Source organism: Ascidia mentula, chromosome 6 (assembly GCF_947561715.1).
Source record: "Ascidia mentula chromosome 6, kaAscMent1.1, whole genome shotgun sequence".
Classification (NCBI taxonomy): domain Eukaryota; kingdom Metazoa; phylum Chordata; class Ascidiacea; order Phlebobranchia; family Ascidiidae; genus Ascidia; species Ascidia mentula.
The window spans coordinates 11,809,561-11,822,356 of NC_138571.1; the positions used below are offsets into that span (position 1 = coordinate 11,809,561).

The following is a 12,796-nucleotide window of genomic DNA, read 5'->3' on the forward strand; positions in this document are numbered from 1 at the left end:
ACAGTTCAGTTCTAGGCCTGATATACAGAAGCCTACATGTGTGAAGATATTGGGGGTGTTGTACCCCTGTGACCATCTGCGCAAAATTAATTGGAGCCGTTTGATCCGACTTGGTCCTCGTTTAGGGCCAGTTCTTGTACACCTGACGCTAATTGCTAATCCACTCCAGCAATTAGGTTTGTCACGCAAGCGACAAAGTGAGACTATTTGCGCTCGGCAGTGAGATGGCACGAGAAGGGGTGAAAAGTTGATTTGCAAAACGTCCAGACCACAATTAACAGTTGTGCCGAGCGCATTTCTCGCAACGTCGCAGCAACATTCGAATCCTTCGAAATACGCTGTAAGTGTATATTAAAACGTCCGATTTCATAAGCGCGCATGACTTGCTCAGAATTAATTGATGTGAGCGGAGAGCATCTTTGTGCAATACATGCTGTTTCAACCGGTTTTGGGGCACATGGTGGTTGTTATTCGCAGGAAATTTTATTACTTTTTACGCCTATGTTGGAGCCGACTGCAACAGTTTTTGCACCACATAAGCCAGTAAATTTGTGAGGGCAAGTTGTCACATTTTCATCCCATTTAAAGCGTTTCAATGTGACTACAAGTGAAATAAACGTTTTTCCACGAGGTAAAAACAACAGAAACTTTGAAATAAAGAGGGGAGTTTTTCATTTGTAATGATAAGAAAAAAGCTGGACTGCGGTATATGCAAGTGGGTGTGTGACTGGAAATTTGACTTGGAACGTTACCAAACATTCCCACTTCGTTTCCGTTTGGGCTCGGAAATTAAAGACAAAATTTCGTAGGGGAATCGGCAATTACTCGCAAATTTTACCGTGAAGTTTCAAGCCGAAGGGAACCCGGCGTGCACTTATTTGCCTACAAAGTTGTAGCTACGACGGAGAGGATGATATCAAACCGTTTAAAACATTTTTAACGCCTCGACAAGTGGTAATTAAAGCTCTAGGTCGGACTAAGCCCGCAATCCTCGTTAATTAGCTCGTCCTTTCGGCGCACCGGTTTCTATTTTCAGACCTGACGTTAATTAAAACCTGCGGAGAGAATTTACACACCGGTTCGAGGCACTTGCCGTTGCCGCCGCGTTGGAACGGTGTGAGTTAGGTGTTAATGGATGAGATGGCTCGTTGCGGAATTAATGGAGGCGTTTGTTTTGTGTTAATTAAACAGGGCTCAGGCTCCACTTAGGACCAGAATGGGGTTTATTTTGATTATCAGGGGCTGTAATCAAGCAGAGAGTCGTTCATTACCACGTGTACTTCAAAACATACACTTCGTTTCAAATATTTCTACTAAAACATTGTTTTGCAATAGTCGACATGTTCAAGCGGAATTTAACAGTCTATAATTTTTTTTTTAATTTCGGACTTTTTTCTGGATTTCGTTCCAACAATCACGTTTGCATGGCATCGCACAAACCATAACCGCTTACGAAGCGAAATTGCATCTTTGACGAAAGCAAAGCGTGACAGACTTCTACTCAAATGTAAATTGAAAACAAGTCTATTTATTTCAGTGCATGAGGTCGAACAAAGGTGACGTTCTCGAGTGTTTGTGACGTCATAAAACAGATCGGAGTATCGCGTTTGAAGAGGTTTTCAAGCCAGATTTTTTACGACATAGCGCGTCATATAATGTAGAAAAGCGAGCATTTGTGGAGTATTTTGCAACGAACGACGCAAAATGGCGACATTTTGTTTCGAAATTTAGCGTATCACAGTATAGGCGTGTAGGAGTAAAGATTTTAAAGCATTGTTTTAAGCAACTTAATGCACCTTATACTCGTTAAGTCCAACTGTAGGTGTGTGCTCTTTATTGGAGATAGTCTTTACGAATACACCAAAGTAACAGAACCACTAGCCGACACCAACTTTGTGTATCCAAACCAAGTTGCAAACGCACCATCGCACAACTTAATGGGAACAGTTTGGAGAGCTTTGAAGTTGTGCCGCCTACAGGAGATAAGATGATTAAACAAGACATGCAAGGCGCCAGAAACAGGCCAATCTCCTTTCCACAATGGAAGTCCCTTAAAAGTGCGCGCCGATAAGCGAGGGGGTAATTTTTATTAATTGGACCGCCGGCCCCATCCATTTCGCATGGCTTCTTTCGGAAAGAGCAAAATCCACTTCGCGGCGTCACAAAAGGAATAGGAGCCTTTGTCGCGTCACAAAGCGACGCGCTCTTGCGCGACCGCGGTAAATAAATTCGCTCTAATTATTGCGAGGAAACAATGGAGCACCTGGGAACAATGGGACTGCAGTTTTTTGCGTGTTTCGCGCGAATTGAGGCTAACTGTGACCCCCAAGGACACAATGCAAATTCCGGGTTCATTTTTAGACTTTTCAGGGCAAATTCGTGACGTAAAGACACGCCTTGGGGCGAAATATTTTGCCGCTTTATCGTGTGATTTTTGCCCTTCCGGGCGTAATTTTTTGCTGCGGCAACAAGTTCACACGCTCTTACGTGGGACTGCAGGTTTTTAGCCTTTCCGGCGACGCACGTTGCAAAACCCCCAAGAGTTGCTGCCCTACGTCTTGCAAAGTTCACGAACTTTACTGCAGAAAAAAGTGTCCCCTTGGTCGTATTTCCGACGAATTCAACTTTTTTATGACACATTTTTACTAATTTAATAAAAAACGGACGTAATCCGCTAGAACGAAGTTCAAGATCGCTCAAGCATGACGGGGCGTATTAGCGGATAATTATTGGCGAATTCGCCACCTTGTTTTCGCCTTTGTGACTCACAAAAGGACGACCATTTGAAACCCCTCTGCGCCGAAACAACGTGACGCATCTAATAAGGGCGCGTCGCGGTAATGAGCTGCTTCGTTCCCACCGGGAAAACAATGTTCGGTAACTATTAAGAGAGTTTTTTGGGCAAAATACAGCACAGATAAGATAATCCTTTCCTTTTTTTGAAAAACTAATAGGTAAAAAATAGTTTTCTGTTTAAAAGTTTTCCGGCGATTTAAGCTCGTGTTCTTCGGCTAAATGTTTGTAGTCATAAAAATCCAATTACGGAAACAAATTCGAGAACACAAGAAAAAAACGCGTGACAACATATGTTGTGAAAGAGTAAAGGTTTGAAATTGAGTGACAAATTACTCAAAATCAAACTTGCTTCATTCAGTTGTTGTGATACATTGTCACGTACTACGCCTCCGCAAAGTTTTTACTGAACATAGCAACGGGCATGTGTGAAACGTTTTAAATAGCTGAGCAATTACGCCATGCCCCATCACCGTAATGGGAACTGCTCATTTAAATGTAAAACGAGAGCACAGTTAAAATGTTTGCGACTGAAACAGGGCCCGATTAGAAACCGGAAAATAAAACCAGGACAAATAAACAAACCACGACGGCAACGGAAGATTGCGTGACATGTTAAAGGCAGTGACATGTGCCACTGGGTGTCACACATGACAGTTGCGTTCTGGGCGGTCTGATCGCCTAAGCCTAAGCGGAATTCGGAATAAACAAGAATTAAGACAATACCCCGAAGCGTTTTAATGCGATTATCGCTCTGCACTGATTGGCAATTCGAGAACTTGCGACAATTGCCGCGCGAGACAGGATTATAAGTTTCGCTTGGCGTAGACAAGCTCCGTTCTATACTTGGGCATGTGACCAGTCCATGGTGAAAGCAGAATATAAAACCAATTGAACCCAACCTTTTCGTATTGAACAAACGCACAAAAGACTTGTAACATAAGGTTTTCATAGGTTTAAAAAGGTATACGGTACAAAAAACTACATTCAATCCAGCACGTGATTTCGTGGTCTTCTTGCTATATGGGTTACAAAGGTTTTAGCAGTTTCGCTATCGCCAGTGAAGATTGTTCGGCAAAATCACGTTGATATATGAACAACCTATGAATTTATTTGAGAAATTAATTTGCAGATCGCATTTTCGGTATTATCTGTAACGAATAATAACCGAATTTTTTTTAGTCAGGTGACAGACATAACAATTTACACCATATACGGCCACTTGTTGAGCGTGTTTCATGCTTTCCGACGAAACAAAAAAAGCTTTATTCTTGCATACAACAACTACAGAAACCCTGCCACAAATACTCGTATTTTCTGCTAGTGTCAACTATGCGCTGGCACGGAACTTTTTGCGGTTAACTTACGTCCTTTCCTTTCTTACTTGGGATTACTACACTGAAGAAATTTAAAAAAGCAACATGAAAGACCTAATGTCACATACAATGTTTGTCCTGACCACGAAACAACGATAACCATACTACATACGTAAGATATACGCGATATTACCATGCACTGCTGTTGTACCAAGGACCAGGACTAAAACACCTGCGCACCTCCAGGTCTCGGAAGCGTATGAGAGATGGTCGGTGCCAGTCAAAACACAGCGGCGGCGAAGAAAAAGGCTGTCTGGGAGCGACATCTCCGCAACAAAACCAAGATTTCGCGACCATTCGAGCGTCGACAGCCGGTTGAGGCCTCCCTAAAAGCTTGGGACGCAATTAGCGCGAGAGATAGGAAAGGAAAAAAGGTAATATTTCCGCGGCGGCGGGGTGTGACGAGAGATTGAGCGAGCGGTGAAAAGTAATGGAAAGTTGCGCCAAAGGTTTTACGGCATATGCTCGGTCCGACTTGCCTTTCAAAGTTGAACTTTTGCGCCCGTAAAACGCCTACACAGGAGGAAGGAAGCCAAAAAAGTAAATTGTCTTTCGATGACAGGACGATGGTATTTTATGATAAACCGGGGAGAATTCGAGTTCACCGCACTGGATAATTGCGCTGACGTCATCATAGGAAGGGTAATTGGAAATGGGCGGGAGGCTGGTAAGATATGTTTGCCAAAACAACAATTACTTGTCGGCTATTCGCAGTAAATTTGTGCGAACTGTTTCCAAAAAGGCCCTTTTTCCCAAAACAATATCACCTGACCTGGACCCTTGCTCGTTTTTGTTTTTGTAGTTTGTCACAATTGTACTAATTCGGCCAAAAGTGATTTCCTTTTAATTTCTTTCTGTTTTTCGCGTCTTATTTTGAATACACCTATTGCGCAACAATATAGCACCTGCGTGGTTTTTAATTCACGACAACGTACGGGCCTTGTTATTGTTAGACACAATTTATAATGATGGCCCTTCGGACTGCCACCTCAGCCATTTTATAAGCGGATTTTTCGTATTCGGTCAAATCCAGAAACTACTCATGGTGAACAAACCAATAGCACCGCGTAAAATTAAAACAAAGAAGACTATTCACGCTAAAAACCTCTAATTCACATTACTTCGTTTATCAATACACGATTTTTCCAACGAGCGACTACGTCATGCCGACGGAATCAAACGTCACGTGATCTTGGACGCCATCACCGAGTTCAGACGTTTTAAGACTGGCAAACACGATACTATAATTGTGGCCACGAAATTGACGTAGCACATGCAGGTGCGGGGGGGAGGGTCTTGCTAGGCAAAGGGCGTGCAAAGTGTGGACAACACAAGCTTGACATTTCGGAGCCTTGTTTAAAAAACCAATGCGGAATCATAACTGTACCCATCTCACACGCCAAACAAGATTCTTGGCGCGTTGTGAAGTTGGGTAAATATTTGGATGCCCGCTCCGAAACTTCGTTAACGAGAGGTCTAATTAGCAATCCCAGTAATATGGTAATGGCACAAGGCTTTGTTGCGCATTCCGTGTTCAGACGCAGTTCGCGAGAGAGGTTTTTTAACCACACCGGGTTTCTCGCGTGGCAGAATAGGATTTGCCGTAAATATCAACAATTTTAAAAATCTGTAAAATCCGCCAGAGGGACAAAGGTTTGAAAGCACCAAGCAATCTATAAACATTCAGAGGAAACACAAAAATAAGAAAAAAACACCCGTCTCTTCATGGTAATTTGCACATGTTCCATTTCACTTAACGGGATCGAAACCTGCACTAAGAGCAAACGCGCCTTTCGGCGCCAACGAAGAGCAAATCGCGTTCCGTCTGTCCGCAAAACGGTGTTGCCATAAATTATATGCGGAATTTTTAATTAAACCCCAGGTAATTAAACGACCGAGGCTCGCCAGCGTTCGTAGAAGGCAGACTCCATCACTGTGCGGGCATTCACGTTGTCATGACACTAAGGTTATATGTACATCAACATACCTTACAGGTTTTCACTTATCTGTTGACAAGGGATAACAGGTCGGTGGTATAAGAAACGTATTAAGGATCTACAGCAATCTCGGTAAATATTGAAATGCACACACAGTGAGACAGTCGTTTTAAAGCTCATCGTGTTCTGTGATTGCAACATGAAGGGTTCTATGAGCTACTATCTGGCCATAAACAAAAACTGCTGAACAAGTTCCTTGAGTCTTTGAGGGTTTCTTGGCAACTTAAGAACAAGGGAAACAACTATTTTCTGCAATGATATTTTTAACGAAATTTAGCAGACACACTTATAAAACACAGTGTGAAACCGGGTCCAGATACGTCTTTACTTCAATTTAAAAATGCTGTGTGTTCAAGAATTTAACTGCGTCCACAAAATCATAAAATGAATCCACTATAAGCAACACAATTTAAAGTTCAAAACGATATATGAGACGGACTTTTCAAAAAACTTTCAAACATATACGCTACTACGAACACCTACGGGAGAATAAGAAAATAAAAATTAGAGTTTTGCAATAACGCGAACCACTTTTCAGAGCTGGTATTTAAAGTTATATATAGGTATAATTTGATACGCATCTCTAAATCCCAAACACTTAAACAGGATGCCAATGGTTTTTGACTTATGTACTAGCGGTAAATTAACTGCCCCCTTTGCATACAGGGAGTCTAGTAATTAACAGTAAATGTGTTACTGAGAACAATGACCAAACCTCAATCTTATTTCCATTTTGACTAGTAGCTGAATGACTTCGCCCAAAAAGTGTTGCTTAAATTTTTAAAAACACGAACATGTCGATAAGCATATCACGTCCAGTACACAGTCACACTATAAATAAATCAACAACAGTTATGACGTTACAAAGGTCGTTCGACTTTTCTCAATCAAGCTCAGGGACCTTACAAAAACGGGCCCGAATCGCTACTTTTTGTTTGCTTTACAATCATAACCTAAGTGACGTCATACTCAGGACGCGCGAGCGTTCGGAGAGAAACGGAGGGGGGGGGGGGTGATTAATTAGCGGGCTTGGGAGGCGATTAATTGCGTTGAGTTTGTTGTTTTTGCGATCGGTATCGCCCCGGTTTGTCAGAGAGGCGATAGGATCGTCGGCGCGAAATTCGGAGAGCTAAGATTGGGCGGTAAACATTAGACGGGCCCACTCCAATTAACCCGCTTTCATCTTGGCAAAGGTTGTTGCGCGTATGCTTGCGTCTACTTTGCCCGTAGGCGCGGTTTCACAAAACCGGAATGGAAAATGCGGGAAGGGCCCGAGCCAGACGGAAGATTGAAACCTTGTTTTTCAAACCGTACGTTTACCTTTTGAGCTTGTTCGTATTATCGTAGTAACAAAAGGTTAAACCTAGCTTACTTTGTCAAAATGTAGATTCTACGCGACTGGCTTTTTGCCGTACAAGTCAAGTACATTTAGCATCAGATTGTCAAACACTTCTCGGAACCTTAAAGCTATTTCTTTCAAACTTACAGCCTACTTGTTACAAATACACAGAAATAAAGCAAATTCATAAATTTTGTGCTTCAAAATATCGGTCCACCAGCTGAGATGTTTTGGCTAAACAACCATTCCTTTAACGCAGTGGTTTCGAACCCGAGGTTCGCGGACCCCCAAGGGTTTCGAAGTAACTTAAAACTTGTTCTTAAACTTTCCTATTACTTACGTCACATCCATGTTTCATTTGAAAAACGTGTGACTTTTAGGTTCGTGACAAGACGTCCAGGTAAATTTACGTGGGGGTCGACAGAGTTAATAATGTTATAAAAGGATCCCGTGACTAACCAAAGGTTGGGAACCACTACTCTTAACGCAACAAAAAGTCAACAGAAAACATGGTGGAAGGTTGAATTCACACCGACAACACTCGATGTCGACAAAGAGTTGCTTATGAGTGTTTGCTGATTACGTCACAACTGCTTTAAAACATATGCGAAGTCATAGGCGCACATATTTTGGGAATTACTGAAATTACCGGGTATATTTCTACCAGTAGCATTTTTAACTGAACTTACCGTGTGTTTACCTCACATTTATTTGCATGAAACATAAAAATAACATAGTTAACGAACGGCTCGACGCATTTTGCCTTTCAAAAGCATGCAATAAACTCAGTAGTAACCAGGGCAAAATTTTGTTGAAATTTGGTCTATTCGGAACAAAATTAATGTCTGCCAATTCTCCTTTATGGTGAGTAATGCGTTTGCCATTCAGTGCAAATACACCAAAAATAATATAGCTGCTTCACAACACTTTTTCCTCCGCAAAAACTTTCAACTGAGATTTAAGAAACGAAAGATAAAACAGTTAGTTTCTACGAATAGGTGTTTTCTAATAAGATAAGGTTGCAACTGCCCAAAATGTGATTGAGATAAAGGGTTTAACTGATTAGTGCCTAATCTATTCGTAAATTAGTGCGGTTTGAATGATTAATGACTTACATTACTTGAGTGAAACTAGACAGCCTTGGTTGGTATTTGCAGTGCCCTTAAATTGATAAATTTAACAATTTAAGACTAGGCTTAAACTATTTAAACAAAAAAGGCAAAACGTCCTAACCTGGGCGAAACAATATCGTGCTGCATGCAAACATAAATTTATGTGTATATTTTGCATTTAAAAACGATACACCTATGGCGTGCATGCAGAGGTATTTTATGTAGAAGAGCCTCTTGTCAGAATTACATTGCCGCTCAACACAACACGATTTAGATATTACCTTCTGGTCCCACTTAAAGCTGTATGCAACGTTAACTACTTTTTTAAGAAAATAAAACGATTTTAGTGATGCTAAGGAATAAAATGATGCAAACCAAATTAAACCACAACGAAAACCCCGAATTGAGGCATGACTTTCATACAGTTGGCTGGCATATGCGACGAAGGAAAAATCCAACAAGGCAAATGACTTGCGCACTCTGCACTGTTGCCAATTGCCACGCATTCCCAGCCTTTCCGCCATACGACGCAATAATTGCGTTGAAACGAATAATGCGCGCATATCGTGGGAACGTCCATCATGGGCGCGCTGCGAGCCAATTAACGCGCGCGCATTTGCCGGGCAAAGACCACAACCGCGGGCCTTAATTTAATTTCGCTGCCAATGGAAAACGGAGAATGGAAAACGGGTCCCTGGAGAACGCCTGCGGCGCAGGATCTTTGTTAAGCGTTTGTTTCTTTGTGACGTAACACAGCTTGCACCTTGTCGTGTCTAAAGCTTTATGACATTGTGCATTTCCTTGGGGAAATGCCATTAATACATTTAATAAGGAATCGCTCGCAATGCGTTTTGCTAGCGGAAATGTCTTCTGCGGTAATGGAATATAACCAGCGTTATACAGGCATCTGGCGATATAAGCACATGTCTAGTAAAATGAATTAGGATTTCGCCTTAATTTAAGGCATGATTTATTGCTTTAGCACAGCGGGGAGAATTTCACATTACAGGTGACCAAGAGTCGTGTCAAATTCAGAAAAACTTTTTGCACACAAGCATTTAACAGGTATAATATTTCAGTCGATCTTCCCAGCCTTATCACACAAATTGCGATTGAATCAACGTAAACTTGTCGACTGGAAAAGAAAATTTACAAAACTTTTTTACCATAAGATTATATAAACACAGGACACAGAACAGAAACTTCAATAGCGCACAACTCTTTGTTAGCAGGAAATACATACCCTTGCCTTCCATAAATCCGCTTCTGACGGCCAAAGCTTATCAACTGCCCTCCTGTCCTTTGATCTACAACCAAACAAAACGCAGCACTAGGGCTTCCACGTGGATTAGCGAATCCGCGCTTAGTGACGCGACAATTGCCATTATCGTCGCACAAAGGGCGTTCGAAACTCGAAGGAAAACAAAGTGAATGAGCAACCCAAAGCAAAACAATGTACAACAGCGTCATTCGCCCCGCTTATGAAGCAAACTGGGGCGCTGCTGATAAAGAAAGAGCATGCAGAGGCGGTAGCAACATTAACAGGTCGAGACAAGATGAAAATGGGAACAACAAAAAAGCGCTCTGAAATTATAGCGTGTGAATTGAAGGCTTCGCTCTCTTTCGTGCGTGTTTGTTATGATTGAAAATCATCAGGCGCTGCGAAAGTGGGTCGGCGGATATTGGGTATAACCTCTGCTTTATGACCTTCCTGCTGTACTCAACGACTTGTTACACTTTGCAATGAACTAAAGTGCATTGTTGGTGGTTTATTGCAAAAGTTTGCACTTCTTGGTGAATACACAATAGCGGGGACTGCTTTAGGTAACCTAAACTTTTTCGAAAATATTTGTTGCATAAAGAATCCCACTTTCAAAAGTTTTTGCGATGGTCTGTCAAAAACGTTCTTAAAATTGACATCCTCATTGTTTCGAAACAATAAACTATTTACGTTCTCATCTGGATATCGTTACAAACCTTAAAAAAGACAAATCTCCTAAAAAATTGGCAGTTTGCAATACATTTGTCTGTATTGAACTCTGATCTGAAAAAACTTACTGACAAAAACAAATTTTCTCCATAGTTTCTTCGTAATACAAAACATCTATCATAACTAAACAAACCATACGTACAACTTATACATGCGACACCAACATCCAAACCAGTATTTTCGACCAACCGAAGGCTACGACGCTGTACAACACATCTATAACCTCAACGACCAGGTTGAAATGACGCTACTGGAAAACGGTGTTGAAAACGCCTGGCAAAAATGGACGGTAGCCAACGTCAGGCGAGAATTGCTAAAATTGCCGCATCTTTCGCATAAGAACGCAACTCGATTGGCGGAAATAGGTTTCGCCAGACTGTCTTGCACCCACTGCGATTACAGTTTCTCACATGCAAATGCGTGAGCAACTCAAATCAGGCCGGTGCACAGGGACAACGATTGCCCTTATGCAAGTGCCAGATTGGACTACGCAGAAGGCATGGGAACAACCTGTTTCAAAGGCAATTAAGCCGCCATTGAAATTGCGGCCTGGCCACCACCGAAGGAATGAATAGTGGGAGGTACATTGCAAAAGCGTGTTTGGCAGCGTATTGCCGCTAATTGGGCAAGAATCGCGCATATTGAAGCCGGATTACGAGGCACGCATTTTCCCAGGCTTTTTTCAGTAAATGCCGTAGTTACCATTTTTGAATGAACACAAATTAAAAATTCATAGGGTACAAAATAAAGTTTAATATGTTTCAGCTTTACCGGGCAAGAAATACCTTACTGTTATAACATTTTGCACGCAAATTTCAAAGTGTTCTACAATGTACCTTGTCAGTTTGAAAAGCACCATCTGTTTTCATGGAAATTTCGACGCCCTCATTCTTTGTGTTGTTATTGTTTGTTTTAACTTTATCCAAAAAGCATAAAAAACACCGTCCCAGCGAAGATTTCTAATAAAAATATGTTTTGTTCATTTAATTAGATCAACAAACGCTGCATTCCCCCAAAAAATAGTTCATTTTATGACGTAACAGAGCTTGACCAATTTAACACGTCACCTGCAAAACCATCCCCGCTTCTGAATCTTCCGACAACTTTCGTTCACGGTCGTTGATTTTGACGTCATGGTGTGACGTCACGTGGTACAAGAATGACATCACGTCCGGGAATGTTAGCCGACAAGGAAAACACATCATTATCCTGGGTACAATCAAAAACAGCGTCAATGAGATTTTTAGTATTAATGTAACTGCAAATATTGGTGTCGTAGGCGGTTACCTTTCTTGTGTGTACAAATTTTCACGCTTGTTTTTCAGCAAAATTCGATTAAACTCAAAATTCGAGTCGCAGCTTTTGACACTGTCGTCATTCTTGTTGAAGGTATGCACCCGGAAACTTTTCGCCATAGTGTTGAGAACTACACCTACGAAACATATGACACAACGTCACACATGGAAGGTTGGAGACACAGAAAGGAAAGTTTTTGGAAATGGTTTTACCTTTATTTGCGCACACGGTCGACTTGTCAAAGAACGACAGAAAACCCGGAATTTTCGGGATCGAGTCGAATGTTAAGTTATTGTTGTTGAAGTTCGAGTTTTTTCCTGACGTCAGCGTGACGTCACAAGCTTCATAAGCCGCGTCATGAGCGTCTGAAAGGGCTGACACCATTTCGGAGTCGACGACGTCACCAAAAATCAGCAGAGCGGAGCCGTTAGCGCGGTACATGATTTGACCTTCAAATGACCTCGGCGATGAGGAATGGTAGGGTTGGTTCGTCACGGTGCTTGAGGTTATGACGCCGCAGTCAGATGTCTGATCCGCCGCGGTCAACGATGCGTGACCGTCTGGGGTCGTCATATTTATGTATTGTACAGTAAAAAAGTTTTCATAAAAAATGCATCTGAAAGATCCCAAAGATTAATAATGTTATTAGTTAGGTTATGATAGGTCAATTCAGTGTGTGCAGCCTTGTTAATAGCTTTATTACTTGAAATTTTCTGCTTATTTTAGTCTAACTTTAGCTGTCGGGAAAAAGCCAAAAAACTACGAACATGATTTCAGTTATAACAGGTTGATTTTGTATTATATTATATCATAAACATAATCGCTTGTTTAAAAATTCTTAGCGAACAACATGTGTTATGAAGTGGCTTCGATTGTGCTGACGCAAAACCTTA

At 41.6% G+C, this 12,796-nt stretch overlaps 1 protein-coding gene across 3 annotated transcripts in view; it reads right to left on the bottom strand.

Moving 5' to 3' along the window:
- Positions 1–12,515, bottom strand: part of LOC145906806 (zinc finger homeobox protein 4-like) — a 34,888-nt gene extending 22,373 nt beyond the window's left edge. For all 3 annotated transcript variants that reach the window (XM_082994262.1, XM_082994263.1, XM_082994261.1), the window contains exons 1-4: positions 12,116–12,515; positions 11,895–12,039; positions 11,675–11,816; positions 11,444–11,566 (exon numbers count right to left, since the gene is read on the bottom strand). In XM_082994262.1, coding sequence (XP_082850388.1) covers positions 11,444–11,566; positions 11,675–11,816; positions 11,895–12,039; positions 12,116–12,476 — 771 coding nt within the window. In that variant the 5' untranslated portion in view covers positions 12,477–12,515. The remainder of the gene's footprint in view (positions 1–11,443; positions 11,567–11,674; positions 11,817–11,894; positions 12,040–12,115) is intronic.
- Positions 12,516–12,796: the final 281 nt, after the last annotated feature.